The sequence below is a fragment of the Genypterus blacodes genome, unplaced genomic scaffold (assembly GCF_046128005.1).
Source record: "Genypterus blacodes isolate CSIRO-AG114 ecotype Tasmania unplaced genomic scaffold, CSIRO-AGI_Gbla_v1 ptg000067l_1, whole genome shotgun sequence".
In the NCBI taxonomy this organism is placed as follows: domain Eukaryota; kingdom Metazoa; phylum Chordata; class Actinopteri; order Ophidiiformes; family Ophidiidae; genus Genypterus; species Genypterus blacodes.
Window position 1 is genome coordinate 1,478,216 of NW_027466879.1, and position 15,806 is coordinate 1,494,021.

The 15,806-nt window shown below is 45.3% G+C and overlaps 2 protein-coding genes across 3 annotated transcripts; one reads left to right on the forward strand and one right to left on the reverse strand.

Annotated features, from left to right (window-relative positions):
* Window positions 1–200: 200 nt before the first annotated feature.
* On the forward strand, window positions 201–5,873 carry LOC143004581 (eukaryotic translation initiation factor 4 gamma 2-like; the record flags this gene model as incomplete). Its single annotated transcript, XM_076155583.1, has 20 exons — window positions 201–268; window positions 395–454; window positions 833–952; window positions 1,107–1,209; window positions 1,298–1,429; window positions 1,523–1,589; window positions 1,701–1,852; window positions 1,946–2,056; window positions 2,149–2,331; window positions 2,450–2,588; window positions 2,685–2,848; window positions 2,941–3,054; window positions 3,146–3,262; window positions 3,339–3,443; window positions 3,532–3,747; window positions 3,835–4,093; window positions 4,194–4,398; window positions 4,484–4,689; window positions 4,783–4,904; window positions 5,026–5,873. Coding segments are annotated over 20 exons (2,721 nt in total), but the record flags the coding sequence as incomplete, so codon positions are not given.
* Window positions 5,874–7,002: 1,129 nt separating this feature from the next.
* ctr9 (CTR9 component of Paf1/RNA polymerase II complex) lies at window positions 7,003–13,758 on the reverse strand. Of its 2 annotated transcripts, none has more exons than XM_076156072.1 (23): window positions 13,608–13,758; window positions 13,052–13,150; window positions 12,566–12,805; window positions 12,212–12,329; window positions 12,037–12,126; window positions 11,608–11,864; window positions 11,406–11,513; window positions 11,089–11,325; window positions 10,783–11,001; window positions 10,484–10,667; window positions 10,298–10,386; window positions 10,016–10,201; window positions 9,485–9,572; window positions 9,235–9,383; window positions 9,029–9,145; window positions 8,800–8,945; window positions 8,644–8,715; window positions 8,405–8,540; window positions 8,154–8,297; window positions 7,928–8,070; window positions 7,744–7,840; window positions 7,544–7,656; window positions 7,003–7,446 (listed from the first exon to the last, which is right to left on the reverse strand). In XM_076156072.1, exons 1-23 carry the CDS (start codon window positions 13,650–13,652, stop codon window positions 7,068–7,070), a joined length of 3,456 nt encoding a protein of 1,151 aa, XP_076012187.1. In that variant the 5' UTR covers window positions 13,653–13,758; the 3' UTR covers window positions 7,003–7,067. The 2 variants fall into 2 exon arrangements, with proteins under 2 accessions (XP_076012187.1, XP_076012188.1); XM_076156073.1 differs by having other exon boundaries at window positions 7,003–7,449.
* Window positions 13,759–15,806: the final 2,048 nt, after the last annotated feature.

A 15,806-nucleotide genomic window follows, 5' to 3' on the forward strand; every position in this document is an offset into this window, starting at 1 on the left:
ATTTAAAGGATTTATATAAGGGTCTGTCCGGTTAAATTCAGATTGAAAAGCAGACAAGAACATGATTGTATTTTTTTGAGATTGCCTCTTAATCACGACGGGCCTTCAAAGGTCAGTAGTTTGTGCTTTCTTGTAACATTTCCCATTTTTCTGTTTCCAGGGCGTTTTTTTTTTCCTTCCTACCCAGAAAATAATTCTTTTCAGATATTCTCTGCCAAGCCGCCAAAGTGGAGTGTGTGATTGCACAAGGAAGCGCTTCTCGTGTCAGGTAAAGAACCTCAGCGTGTTTCATCAAGTTGGGAAATCTTCTGAAAGGCCTCAAATAAAACCTGTAGCTTTGCCGTGTCTCCTTATTATTCCATGGTGTTGATTTTCTCCTCTCTTCATGTCACAGTGCTTCTGTAGGTGGAGGTGGGGGTACACCTCAGCACGGTCCCAAAACTGTCAGCAACAGGTAATTTCTTTGCTCCAGATTGTTTCCATGGGTCACTGCTCACAAATATTGCTTGCATATTAAAAATCCCTCAAATCTCTGTTTGGATCTTTACAAGTTGAATTGTCATTTTTGGACGCTGCAGGAAGGGAAACATGTTTTCTCTAGTTCATTCGGCTTTGGGCACGTAAACCATATAATGCTCGGGGAAACCCTGTAATGTTAAACCACCGGCCTGCTAGCAGTAACTAGTATGGAGGAAAAAAGGGTTCTACCACAGCTGTGACGATATACTCAAAGAATTTAACCACAGTCATTCAGCTGGCTGCTTTCACTGCACAAGGAACTAAAGGTAATGCTTTCTCGATTTCCAAAATGTAATGTATGTTTTTTCCTCAGCGAGTTCCTGGGGAAGCCCCCAGGATCTCAAAGATGGGTACCTTCTCGAAGCACTAGACGAGAAATAAGCTCCTCCAATGAGAAAGAGCGACATGACGCCATATTCAGGAAAGTGAGAGGGTAAGTGTTCAAATACTCGGGATGCCACCCATATTTACTCGAGTTGCACCCCACAGTTCCATGTTTATCCTCTGAGTTGCCTCTGGTCGCCTGGTGGTTTTGTCTGCACGTGTTCTTTGTTTGGTAACGTGGTATCCTTCCTCCTCCTCCTCAGAATACTGAATAAGCTGACCCCTGAGAAATTTGACAAACTATGTCTTGAGCTTCTGAACGTAGGTGTAGATACAAAATTTGTCCTCAAAGGAATCATCCTGTTGGTAAGTATTCTCTTAAACTCTACTTACTTGTTCAACCAGTGACCTATAAGTAGGCACACTATTCATGACTCTATCCTCTCCCTTTTAGATTGTTGACAAAGCCCTCGAAGAGCCCAAGTATAGTTCCTTGTATGCTGAACTATGTCAACGTTTGGCAGAGGATGCACCAAATTTTGAAGGCCCATCAACAGAAAGTCAAGCAACACAAAAGCAGAACACTGTAAGAGAGCCGTTTATTCTTCACTGTTACTCAGAGGCGAACATGTTCACGTATCTGGATTTTAAATAAACTCTCCTGTTTGTTTGTTTTCAGACCTTCCGGAGGCTTCTGATCTCGAAGCTTCAAGATGAGTTTGAGAACCGTGCCAGCAACGTGGACAGTGAGTGATTTGCACTTTGGCAATGTGTATGATTCACTGCTGCTTGCCTCATATCTTATTTTAACTTATTTTGAAACCCTTCTAAACTATTTTTAACTTTATTTTCCATAGTCTATGACAAACATGACAGGCCTCTCACCTCTGAGGAGGAGGAGCAGCGAAATGTTGCCAAGATCAAGATGCTGGGCAACATCAAATTCATTGGGGAACTTGGCAAACTCAGTCTTATCCATGAGTCTATTCTTCACAAGTGCATCAAAACAGTGAGTTCAGTATGATTGAGCTGTGTTATCTACATCTGACCTCGTGCAGAAGTCATGGGAGTATTTATGTATTTATTTTTTGTCCCCCTTTAGCTTTTGGAAAAGAAGAAAAGAGTTCAACTCAAGGATATGGGTGAAGACTTGGAATGCCTCTGTCAGATAATGAAAACAGTGGGCCCTAAGCTTGATCACAGGAAGGCTAAGGTGAGTGTGTGTGACAATCTAACACAAATAGGCTGTTTAAAAAGCAGCAATATTAAAGAAATGTGTGTTGTAACAAACAATGTGTCCTCCAGTCCCTCATGGATCAATACTTTGGCCGGATGGAATCCTTAACGAACAACAAGGAATTGCCTGCAAGGATCCGTTTCTTGCTGCAGGACACATTGGAGCAACGAGCGAACAAGTGGATTCCTCGTAAGGCTTTTGTTGACAATGCACCAAAGACAATTAATCAAGTTCGTCAGGATGCTGTCAGGGTGAGTTTCAGAATCGATCCACGGCCCCGACATTCAATCCGGTGGCAACAATTCAAATCTGTACCCATCTTTACTTCTGGTTTGGAGTTTCTAAATGGATTCTAATTTGTTTTTGCAGGATTTGGGCGTGTTTATTCCAGCTTCAAACCAGGGAATGAGGACTGACTTCTTCATTGACAACCAGTTCCTTCAAGCAAAGATCAAGTTTGATAGAGAGACCCTGGGAGGTTTGGCTGATATGTTTGGACAGATGCCCGGTACGTTTCCCCCCCCGCGTGACGTCTGAGCTGACAAACATCAACACTGCACTGCATCCTGGGTACATTATTTGAAATCTTGACTTCTTTTTCCAGGGATTGGCATCGGCACAGGTCCAGGAGTGATCCAGGACCATTACTCCCCTACCATGGGACGCCACCGCACAAACCCGCTGTTCAATGGCCACAGTGGGAACAACAGCCCATCACACCAGTCTCAGTTTGACGCCGGAGGCAAACCCTTCCTGAAGTCAAATCAGGTTCATAAACATGCTTCAGTGTGTTTGAATTCAGACGTGTACATTCACTGAACAGAACAAACAGTAATATTGTGGAATCTTCTCTATCATAGGGACAGAACGGAGCCTTTTTCAACCAGAACCAGGCTCACACTGTGCAGATGCAGTCCCAGTCTAAGGACATGGGCCCACGGTTCACCAAGAAGGGGCTGCTCAATGTTGAAGAGGTACTTCCTGCTTCATGTCATGGTGGTCTGTTGGCGTGTGTGTTTGTCTTTCTGGCTGAGTATTTATTAAACGCGGCCTTTGTCCTTACAGATCAGTCTGAGGCCGGCTCAGTCGTTCCTCCTTAATAAAAAGCAAGTCCCAAAGCTGCAGCCACAGATGCCAACCATGATTCCTCAGAGCGCTCCATACATACAAATGCTGGGACAGGTAATAAACTACAGTAGTGTTTGGTATCGTCTCGCTCCTTCCAGCTGCGTTGTGCTCATTTTGTCGTCTTTCTTAGACTCCACAGCTTGGCCTGAAAACCAATCCACCTCCAATTCAGGAAAAACCACCCAAGTCCAACAAGAAAGCGCCTCCAACCAAGGAAGAGCTTCTTAAAATGACCGTGAGTTCATCACACACGTGCAGAGACTTCAGTCAGAACCCTTGATCCTCGTCGAGCTCTGCTGTATCTGACCGTCCTTCTGTTTCAGGAGACCTTAGTGGAGAATTACCTGAACTGCAAGAACGTGGACGAGGCTGTGCGTGGCGTCAAGGAGATGAAGGCTCCGAAGCATTTCCTGTCTGAGATGTTGAAGAAGATCATAGTCTGTTCCCTCGACCACTCTGATGAAGATCGGGAACATGCCAGCACCCTGATCCAGGCCCTCTGCACCGAGGGCCACGTCACCGGGGAAAACGTGATGCAGGTCAGCCTGCAAACCATCTTTATTATGGTATAGATTTACATGTGGTGACTCTGTCTGACCCTGCTCATCTTTACATGTGTGTGTTAGGCCATTCTGAGTGTTCTGGACCAGTGTCCTAAGATCGAAGAGGAGATCCCACTGCTGAAGTCGTACCTGGCCCAGTTTGCAGCGCGGGCCATCATCCCCGAGCTGGTCAGCCTGGCAGAGATGGCTCATCCCCTGGAGAACGGCACCCACTTCCCCCTCTTCCTGCTCTGTCTGCAGCAGATGGCCAAGCTGAAGGACCGTGACTGGCTGACTGACGTGTTCCAGCAGAGCAAAGTCAACATGCAGAGGATGCTGCCTGGTACGTCTAAACCCATCTGACATAACGTCAACACAATCATCTTTCTGTTTCAAAGCATTTATTCTTTGTTTATACTCATGGTTGATCTTTTCTCTTGTAGAAATCGACCAGAACAAGGACAAGATGCTTGAAATCCTGGAGGGCAAAGGGCTCAGCTTTTTGTTCCCTTTGATGAAACTTGAGAAGCAGCTGCTGAAGCAGATCAAAGCCGATCCGTCTCCCCAGTGCATCTACAAGTGGATCAAGGACAACATCTCCCCCAGACTGCACACCGACAAAGGCTTCATCAACATCCTCATGACCAGGTAGAGCACTGGACCATGTCTCTACTTCTGTACTTACTCTTTGACTCACCCCAAGCTAAAAACCCATGTTCTTCTCTCCTGTCAGCTTCTTGCAGTACATTGATTATGAGATCAATATTGAGGAGGATGAGCAGCTGGCAGCGCCACCTAAAGAACAGCTGGACAAGGAGAAACAGCTGCTGCTGGCTTTCAACCCTGTAATGCAGAAGTTCCTACACGATCACATTGACCTACAAGTCAGTGCCCTGTATGCGCTGCAGGTCCACTGCAGTGCCAAAGCTTTTCCCAAAGGTTCGTATGAGTGAACTCTTCTTCACTTGTGTAATATCGACTATCACCTTTTTGTTTTGTTCTAAAGGTTTAATTCTCTCTGACCTTTTTCAGGCATGCTGTTGCGCTACTTTGTGAACTTTTACGACATGGAAACAATTGAAGAAGAAGCCTTTCTTGCATGGAAAGAAGATATTACCCAAGAGTTCCCAGGAAAAGGAAAGGCGTTATTTCAGGTGAGTGTTTCATCTCCTCTTCCTCCTAACACACACACACCCTTATCTCTGCTCTGCTCCCTTTTATACCAGGACTACTGGATCATAAATAAATTAACGTGGTCATTATTTTATGCCGCAGGTGAATCAGTGGCTGACCTGGCTGGAGACGGCAGAGGAAGAGGAGTCAGAGGGTGATGATGAAGATGACGGTTACTGAGGAATGGACAAAGCCATTTGTTGAGATGCAATGAATTCTCTCCTTTTTCTTTTCTTCTTTTTGTCTCATTTAATCCCTCTTTAGGCCCCGCCCTCTCTCCTCATAAATATTTTGTAACCACTGTTAACACTTCTCTTCACTGTGAAATGTTTAGTCATGTCGAGCCAACAAAGTGCTGCCATCGCTCAACCTAATCATACATTTAAGACCTGGCCCTAAAACACTGCGACATGGGGCTTTTCTCATTCTTTGAACCGTATTTGCCAATCACATGATGCAGTAGTTCTTGGTTGCCATAATAGAATGGTTGTTTTGTTGTGCCTGATAATTAATCATTTTAAGAATCTGGGTTTACTCGTGTTAATGAAATGGCGTGTTTTACTTGCATGATTTATGGTGATTCCATTTACCCCCCCCCCCTCAAATGAATCCAGAGCTTGTTATGTGTGAACCTTTGGTGCTGCTGGAAGAATCTTTGTGGCCTTCTTAATTTATCAGTCCATATTGATATACCTCTTCTGTAAACTGTACTTGAAAGTCTAACAAATTGAGACAGCCACAGCTGAGTTTTCCTGTTCTATAATGACTCTGCACCTTGTGGAGAGAATTTTGCCATATTTGTCTATTGAGTTTTTAAATGGTCTTTTTTATCTTCATGCAATTACAAAGAATGTGTATGTACAATTTTAACTTTTTAAGAGTTGCTGTAATGTTTGTGCTGGACAACGTCAGTGTACAACAGACCACCTTCAATAAAGTTTAACAGATCACAGCTTTGTCCCGAGGTTTGTTGCACGTGATCACGCAACTCGAGCTCATTCCATGATTCAGGCTCATTTAGTATTGTGCCTTTGTGACCTGGTGGTGTAGCGCTTGAATTTGGGGATTGGCGGGTTGGAACTGGCAACTGGGGAGCTTTATTTTCTCTAACAACCGCAGGTACTGAGGTTCCACCAGCCAGCTTGAGGTCATTCTTATTGTTTTGTTTAGACATAACTACCTGGAAAGCGGGCAGCAACAGTCCACCGGGGATATGGGGCTTCAGCTGTATCACGGTCTGCGTACTGGGATCCACTTAGTGAGAGGAGCCCAGAGGAGCTGTTAATTCACTGATCTCTCTTCCTCATCTGTGGTGTTGCTGCGTCGGTCTGAAGGTTACACGGTGATTAGTTGTCGTGATTCATGCAGTAAAGTTTGCAATGATATCTTCAGAGCTTTTCAGGATGTTTCTTCTGAACATGACATTTAAAAATGTGCCTCTTTTTCCAGTCATGCCTTGTTTGCCTTGTGTCTCAGCATTGTCTGAGGAAAGGGGTTTTTCCATTTAAGCTGCCAGGCTTAGAGAGATCAGATAATCATTCTATAATGTGTGTTGTGCATCTTTAAATTTTAAAGTTCAAATTGTTTGTGGGAAATGCATTCATTCCGGTGTTGTGCATTCTTGTGACAGGGAAGAGTTGATGGATCAAACTTGGAGGATCTATTGTCAGACAGCAAATGTGTAAAATTCCCAACTATCACTTAAAGTTGTAACAGATTGTTTCTAGGAAAGTCACTTCCCTGTATCTTTCCATGTGGTTAAAGAGTGGAGGAGCAAAATATAACAATGTACTTCCTTTTTCCATTTTTTATTTGACATTTTGTGAAAGTATCACTGCCCCACTTTGGGTCAGGCTCTCTTCTTTACCATCTAAAATAGAAAACAGATGTTCACACCATTCAGCTCACGTCACATCTGATTGAGCAAACAAAATGTCAGAGGCACAGCATCCTTGAGTCAGACAAACTATAATTGGTGAGATAAACGCCACAATGCTGTGCTACAATCCCATGTTTCTCTAAGCTAATTTACACATACAGTATGATACCGACACAAATCCCTGCTTTTAAGACAAAATAAAAACCCAGGTGAGGTGAGACGCTTGTTCAGCGCCACAAAAGACAAGTCTGTTGAATTTGGAGTCTTAGTCGCTGTCTTCGTTGTTGGACGCTTCAGGCCCAGAGGCGTTAGAGCGCCGCGGGGAGCCTTCGTTGTCTGAGCCGGCGTCTGATCCGCGGTCTGAAGCTGCCACAGGTGAACCCCGCCGGGACTCGTCTTCTGATCCGGATCCTCGACTTCTCTTGCTCTCGTTGTCCGACTGCTCAGAGTCAGACTGCCGCTGCACTCTCCTCTTCACTGGACGGTCGCTGCCGGAGTCGTCGGAGCCTGGTGAGCGGCGCTGAGGGCTGCCCTGCTCACTGGCAGAGCGGTTCCTGCCTCCTGCATCAGACTCGCTATCTGATGCAATGCGCTTCCTGCTGCCAACGTCCTCCTCAGACCCTGAACCACTGTCTCTTTGGGGCCTACTTCATGGAGGAAAAGCACAATGATAACCCATGAGTTTCTGTAGATTGATTGATGCTTTCAGAGCTCATCTCAGGTTAGGTGTGTGTTGCGTACCTTTCTTCAGCTATCTTCAGACCGTCCTCATCTGAAGAGGAGTCTGAAGATGAGATGATTGCCTTGGATTTGATCTTTCCTTTGAGAGAAGGTGGCAGGCGCTCAGGCTGCGTCTAGAAACAAAACAAATCATACAAGAGTTTAACAAATAAGGAGAAAACAGCGCATTTCAGAATGTCAACAACACCACTTAAAAGGACCTTCTCCATCCTCTTGCGATCTTTGGGTCTACGTTGCTTCTTCGCCCTCGAGCCACCTTCATCTTCATCACTGTCATCGTTTCCTCCCTTGAAAGGTCTGAAATAAAGGACAAAGTTTAGTCTGGATGCTGTTCACTCTGCATTGAAATGAATGTAAATCCGCCATTCCCAGCAGAAGAATCACCTCTTCTTCCTGCGTGACTTCTTTTCTCCATCCTCATCCTCCTGCTCACTGCCACTGCCAATCTTCCTCTTCTTTTTCCTCTTCATAGGCAGGTCCTCGTCAGAGTCGTCATTGACAAACTCATCCATGTCACCTTTCTTACGCTTGGGTGGACAGAAACACACGAGTCAAGTTACCATCTAGTGTCTCTGTAAAGCGAGCTGTGCTGTCAGGCCCAAACACTCACACGGCCGCCGCCCTTCTTCTTCTCTTTAGCCGTTTCCTTCATGCCATCAGCGAAAGAGAGCAGGTTCTTGGTCTTCTCCACGTACAAGGCTCTCTGCTCCAGGAGCTTCTTCTGCTCCTCAGCCACCCTGCTCCGCTTGTCTTGCTATTAAGTTTTGAGGGAGACAACCAATTAATGAGTAGCCGTTTACTGTGGAACAACAAATCTAATGCTAAACCAGTGATGATCAAGCATGTAAACACAATAAGTACCTGTTCCTTTAACATCTGCTGCCTCAGTGTGTCCCTCTCCAGTTCCTGTTTGGCTCGAAGCTCTTTCTCCTCCTCATCTTGCTTCCTGGCTCGTGCCACATGGTACTGAGCCTGACTCAGCAAGTCTGAGCACTGCCTGTACTCGTGACACAAAGCACACACACACACATATGTAGCCCCAATGATATCACAACGGACGCAGCTCCAATACATGCTTAATACATAGAAGTGTGACTGACCTGGCCTCAGACGCAGCAAGAGCGAGATCAAACCTCATCTTGTCTCCAGCCTTGCTGAGGTAACTGAAGTACCTATGATGGTAAAGAAAAAGTAGGTAAAGACACAGGAAAGCAGAGTGGAGAAGAGGGGGAAGAAGAGGTTTGTAGTTCTCCTACCTGTGGGCCAGCTCCAGCTCTTTGACAGCACTGAGCACAGCCTTCAGGTTGCTCTTCTCATCCTTCAGCACCAGAGTAGCGAGCCTCTGCAGCACCAGCGCCACGTTGAACATCAGCACCGTGTCACTGGGAGCCACATGACGAGCCTGGGTGGAAACAAATCAGAAATCAGTCAATCTCTTCATACTGTAGAACAAATCTAATCAAGGTCTTTTTCTCTTCTTTTCACCTTCAGCAGCATCTGCTTGCACTCCTGCAGTTTCCCACATTTGAAGAGGGCTCGTGCGAGGTACAGCAGCACCTCTGTGTTCTGATACTTGTAAAACTTCTTCAGGCAGTTCTCATACTGTGGAGCAGAGAGAAACAATCAAGTACAAACACAAAAATAAAAGCAACACACAGGAGAACCGTTAAAAGGGTAAACAGACGTCTTACCATCTGCACGGCGCTGATGTACTGCTTCTGTTCTACGTAGATGTGAGCCAGATTGAGCCAGACGTCACTAATATCTGCTGTGGCCTCCCTGACCTGAGCGAACACATCCCGGGCCTCTCTGAAGAAGCCTTTATGGGCCAACACAGCACCTGGAGGAGTCGTATCATTCAGCTTTAATACAGCATACAGGCAACCTAATGATCCTCTCCTAGTAATGTTGATCTTGTGTACAGTAAGAAGCTGAACAGACCGATGCCGTTGGCAGCATAGAGGTTCTTGGCATCGTTTCTCAGGACTTGTTTGTAAATCGCCAACGCTCGATCCTGATGTCTCTTTTCCTGTCAAGACAAGAAACGTTTACAACTTTATTTCACTTCATATAAGTGTGTCTACGCACAGCAACGCTTCCCTAAAGCCTCATTTATACACTTCCTGCTTCCTCTGCGGGGAAGTGATGGTGTGTGTGTCTGTGTCACGAACGTTTCGAAATCTGCATACGTCAGCCTATGAACACGAATCTGCCTCAGCGAATACTTTGTACCTGTGCAGACGTGTCTTCACCTCAAAGCACCAACTGCACACGTGTGAGACTTTGGGGAGGAATGGAAATGTGTTCAGGCAGAATTAGAAGTAGGAAAGAAAATAAGTGGTGATGTTTCGGTCCTCTCTCACTCTTCTCTTTCATTAGTAAGTAGGGGTAAGTAAGAGGAGTTTAAGTCCACAAAGGTGTGGTCATCAGTTACAAACACAGGGTCTACAGTCCCGTTTCAGCTCTCTGTACCTTCTCTCTGTCTCTGGTGGGCTGATGCAGGGTCTGGAGCCACACATTGCCCAGAGCGAGCATGGAGTAGGTGTCGTTCTGTGTGGACGGCTGCTTCAGGATGCGTTCAAACTTCTTCTGGCCTGGACCCCATTCCTGTTTGGCCAAGTGAAGGTTCCCAATCAGAGACCAGGCATCTGGGTGATCCTGAGCATGAGAGTGGACATCACAACATGTTAATATACTGTACACACCATCTCTACTCTTCAAGGTGCTTCACCTTTCAACCACCGGCAACGTTACCTGATTAATCTGCAGAGCTTCTTTGAACCAGTCAGACGCTTCATAGAAGTTTCCTTTGTCACGAGCCATCGCTCCCAGACGCAAGTAACCTGCAGGTCAAACAATTCAGATGCTTCTTAACCGAGTACAAACATCAAGTTCCTTCCCTTCATGCTCTCTCACTCCCTGTGTTGCTTTCCTGCTTACAGTCAACATAGTTAGGATGCTCTCTGAGGATGTTCTTGTAGAGTTTCTCAGCTTCGTGGAATTCATTCAATGCCTCATAAAGACGAGCCAGATTGTAGGAGGTAGTGACAGATATGGCGTTGTAGTAATGTTCATCGTGCTCTCCTTCAGCTTTGGCACGCTCCAGAGATGCAAGGAAGTATTTCTGTAGAGGAGAACATACAAGCCCACCATGAAACAGCATCTCATCTGTTGATCCATGTGCAGTGTTCATGGTTTGATCATTATACAGTTATTGTTGTTGGTGATGAGTTCCCTACCTTGGCCTCTCCCAGGTTGCCCAGTCTGAAGTGCAGAGCTCCCAGGTTGTTGAGGATTTCAGGCGGCACGTCGGCCTGAACCTTCTCCTGCAGGATGCGTGTGGCCGTGCCGTAGGCAGACAGCGCTCCTTGGATGTCAGTCTGCTCCAGGATCTGAGCCAGCTCAATCCATGCCTCCACATCATCTGGGTACTGCTCCGTTACCTTCTTCAAATGACCCTGAAGGAGGAGAAACACAGCTTAGCTTCTCTGATTCCTCCTCTTTATTCTGAACTAGCACTGTTACAGTCTCAATAGGATACATACTTTTGCGATGTCTCTCTTTTCCTGATCATCAGATGTTGCATAGAGAGACCCCAGGATCTTCATGGTCTCGTAGTTGTTGGGGTAGGCCTTTAAGACCTTTTCAAAACACTGTGCTGCATTCTCTTTGTCCCTGCGATAAACATACATCTGCCCCAGACCAAAGAAGGGCAACACGAAGGTGGACGAGGCAAACTGAGTGGCCTGGTAGTAATACTGAAAAGCTTGGTCATAGTCCTCCTGAGAGAGAAGAAGAGATATCAGACGCATTAGTGCTTCAAGCAAACAGGAAGCTGTTGCGAGGTCGTCGAGGCTTTTACCTGCACGTGGAAGGAGCGAGCTAATTGGTAGCAGCTCTCAGCCTGCATGGCTTCTACTTCTGTGTTATGGAAAGCGTGGAGGGCCAGATGCTGCACTTTACTGTAGTCCTGGTGGTCAAAGCAGAAGAACAAAGCCAATTAAATGATGCTACAGTTTTAGAATTGTGGCAGATTGAGACACATCATTAGAAAAGCAGGCTACCTTTTTGAAGAAGAAGTGATTGGCGAGGTGGTTGAGCACCATGGGGTTGCTGGGGTCGATGGTGTAGGCCCGAGACAGAAGCTGCACTCCGTTCTTGATGGAATCGGCTTCCTTGTTGTTGAGCTCGAGCACCGCCAAGCCAACGAGAGCGCCAACACACTTGGAATTGAGCTCCAGCGCTCGACTGAAAGCCAAACGGGCCTTCTCCAGTTTACTGAGCTTGACAAAACAGTGGCCCATCCCCAGCCTGACTTCAGCTAGACAGAGAGAGAGAGGAGATGAGGAGTTAGGAGTGAGCTGTGGCTTAACAGTACATGCATGACTTAGAGTATATGACATTTAAGACTACTAATCCTCCTTCTACTGCTATTAATAACATCATATTCAGGAGCAATAGTCATCAGGATCGAGTAGGACACAAGCATTTACCGGGGCAGCCAGGGTTTGTACGCAGAGCCTTTTTGTAGTAGGCCAGTGCTCCTCTGTAATCCTTCTTGTTGAATGAGATGCAGGCCTTACCTATAAAACAACACCAGTGTGATTACACCAAAGAATCAATTCTGCCGCTCGTGATCAAGCTTTCATCTTTGTAATTTCCACTTGCCGAGCAACGCTGGAATGTTATTGGTGGACTGATTGAGGACAAAGTGGAACTGAGCATCTGCCTGATCCATCTTGTCTCCTTCCAGCAGGCAGAAGCAGGCTCGGCCCAACAGATGGTTCTGATCGAGACAAGAACACATTTTACTATTGACATCTTTTTATTATTACTACTAAATATTCTATTTTGATCACAGCTACGTATATGTTAAACATTTGCTGCCTCTTACATCTTACTGTCATTCTACACATTCTTTGTCCTATTATTGTTTATGTGTATTTATTGTTTTGTGTATTCTTATTTGTGTTGAAGCAAAGACTTTTGTTGCTTTCTTGATTTGGTTGCCTGGTGACTCACCTGGTCGTACATGATGATCTTATCTGCCATGGTGTAGAGCAGAGTGGCCTGCGTGATGAGCTCCTTCTTGGCATCTTTGTTTTTCTCTTTGCGTGCTTGCTGGACATAATAAGCTGCCAGTGTGTCCAGACAGGTCATCTGGTCTTTCTCATGGTCTCTGTAGTCGAGGTTTCCATCAATACGAGCTGCCTCAAGCAGCTTGACAAAATCCTCTGTTTTGCCCTGCTTGTAGTATTCCAACTGGAGAGAAGATGGAAAGGGAAAGGGATAAGATTGTGCATAAAGACACCATGGCATGAAACACACATCTCCTCAATGGGTGAACTCTCCTCCTACAGCCTTGTGTCTTTATGTGTATGCTGTATATGTGTAGTGTGTGTTACTACACAATACTACATGTAACTGCAGCCTTTTTCCTTGTTGCAAAGGGAAAACAATAGACAACATAATTCAGGAGTGAAGGATGTCACATCAGATGTCACTCACAGCCAAAGCGATCCATATGTGGAGCTGTGTGTGCTCCTGCTTCAGGATGCTTATGACCTCGTCTCCTTCTGGCAGCTGGTCAAAGTCAAGCTCAATAACCTGCAGAATACAAGTTATTCAGTTATTATTCAGGATAAAAAACAAGTCAAACTGTCACTACTGTAAAGTCAAAGTGCATGTTATGATCTTTTATTTCATTCATTTATAAACTCATGATGTCTGAGAACCTTTAATGCCTTCTGAACTTTAAAAATAAATCTGAGCCTCAACTTGACAACATTCTGCATAGAGCTGCAAGAGACTACTTGAATGATTAATGAGTAAAAAAGAAGAAGCGTGTAGATTAAGAGATACATGTCACTTAACATCTATTTTTATAATATGTAGTTTGTGAGTGCAGGTGTTAACACTGCGGCGTTCCACAAGTCCACACGCAAACACTTTAACTACCCGACACTGAGAGCTAATGTTAGCGCTCAGAGCTAACAGCACAACGAGCCTACACTTTGGCAAAACAATGACAACTAAGCCAGATTTCACATTAAACGCGTCTTACCTCATCCGTGTCCCGTAAAGGGATTTCAATGGAACCCCGAGACATCTTGACGGAGGGAAAATCCACCTGCGCTTGAGTTCTGGGAAATGTAATAGCGTAGCTAATAAGGCTACTGTTAGCTACTTCATGCTGCCTCTGCTAATCAAACGGCGCGGTGACGTCACAGCGCGGTGACGGAGGACCGTTTCCGGTTTACAATAGAGGCCTTTTGTCCAAAGACGAAGCGTCTTAAATGTTTGTCGATAGTTCTCCGAGAGGTTTGAGCATAGAAAGACGTTTAAAAGAGCTGTGACCAATCCAAAGCGCAAGCCTTTGTTTATAGCCTTCCTCTGCTCTACAAAACCCTTCAGCATGTTGTGACTCTCATCTCTAATCATTTAGTTTGAGACAAATCAATCAGTCTCAGGCCATTTCACAGCAAACTGTCCAAAGTAGCACATGATCCACTTCGTACTACTGACTCCAATTGAGGAACAATGTCAATGTATTTGGTGTATTTTCAGGTTTATCTGCTTGAGCTCAATGTTTAGTCGACTCCAGTGCAGATTGATTCCATTTGATGTTAAACAGATGAATTTAACATCAAAATCCACGTGCATCAGTGTTGCAGGCCTTTGCTGAGCAGCATTCATGCAGCAGCAGCAGGGGAAGGAACAGGAGGCAGGGATGGGTTTGTGTTGGTGTGTGTGTGGGGTGGGGGTGGGGGGTGTCAGCTGGTTTTGATGTGAAGCAGTGAAAGGAGGAAGGAAAATACTAATTCAAGAGCATTCTGAAGACGTCTTCTGCTCACCTCACAGTTAACTAGTAGGAGGTTATCGACATCATCATCTGAAATCATTTTATATTTATCTCTCAGAAGATCTGGCCTGGACGAAGAAGTAAGACTTTATTTTGATGACTTGTTTACTAACTGTATGTGGTGGTTACATCACTAGTTGTAAATTTCATTGCTCGTGGATTACGGTCAGCTCCCGTTTATTATATATATATTATTTTAAATATGTCAGCTATTGTTGCCTTTAGTAATTGGAGACCTTGTGAACCATCTGAATCTTGTGAACCATCTTTCTACCTCTTCATCGAATGGCAGTAAGTAATTGAGATGTAGCCACCTGACTGGACTCTGTGTCTGTACAAACATGAAACCTGTTTGTAATTGTTTGTGTTCATGTAGGAAATGAGCAACAAAACTGTTTCACTTCACCATTTCCATTGTATGTTTTGAATCCTCGTCTTTTTCCTGTTCTAGGTTGTGGAGTTCAGTTCTCTAGCTGCTGTTTGTGATAAATGGAGGTCAGATGTTTGATGTTTATTGTCATGCAGAAACAGTGAGCACCCATCAGCTTTGCTCTTCAGGGACTCATGAGTCTTCCTGACAAATCCAACTCAATGTCTGACAGCAGTGATGGTAAGTGTCGCATCTACATGTCCACTCAAGCAGATTTGAAACCAGTCCAGACTAGTACATGCGTGTGATGCACATGTGTACTTGTTACATGTTAAGTGTGGGAGTCGCCCGGCTGTGGGACCAGGGACGTGCTCCAGGACAGAGGTGGATTCTCTGAACATGAACTCCTTGATATCATGTATAATACATGTAACACCAGCGACACAGGTATGAAGCCTTAGGTTGATTTCCTCAAAATGGATTCAAATGATTGCTTGGGGTTTTTCTTTATTTGCTCCTCCTGATCTGCGTTCTACAGGAGAGGTGTTAGCATCCACTATTGTCCAGTACCTAGAGACGATGACAGCTCAGAGTCCTGAGCAAGACAGGCTGGCTGGTCTACGACGCTTACTGGACCCTGATTGTCAGGATCCGTTTGTGAGCAGGGAAACGTTCCACTTGACCATGAGGGAATGGATCGCCCAGTGCAGCCAGGACGGGTGAGTGTAAGGCGGTCAGGACAGCATGACACAAGAGGGCATGCTGTGCTTTGACTAAACCGTTCTTTGGGTCCTGGTCTGAATGATAAAGTACCCTGGACCCATGGCCAGAGATAGCTATGAGGTCACTGCAGTCCAGACCTCAGTCATTATTGCAATGTGAAAAATAAGAATCAGCTATATAACTTTATAAATAGTCAGAGGTTGAAAAAGTCTCTATGGATTAGCAACTGGCGACCCACCTACAGTACCTTCACGGCCCACCAGGAGGCTGCGGCCCACACTTTGGGAAACCTCTGCTCTTAATTTAAC

Excerpts from the sequence above, each read along its gene's own strand:
- ctr9 (XM_076156073.1), bottom strand. The coding sequence starts at position 13,652 with ATGTCTCGGGGTTCCATTGAAATCCCTTTACGGGACACGGATGAG. Across the intron at positions 9,384-9,484 it reads CTATGCTGCCAACGGCATCG|GTGCTGTGTTGGCCCATAAA; the intron begins GTCTGTTCAGCT and ends CGACTCCTCCAG. Across the intron at positions 7,450-7,543 it reads CTGAAGATAGCTGAAGAAAG|TAGGCCCCAAAGAGACAGTG; the intron begins GTACGCAACACA and ends TCCTCCATGAAG.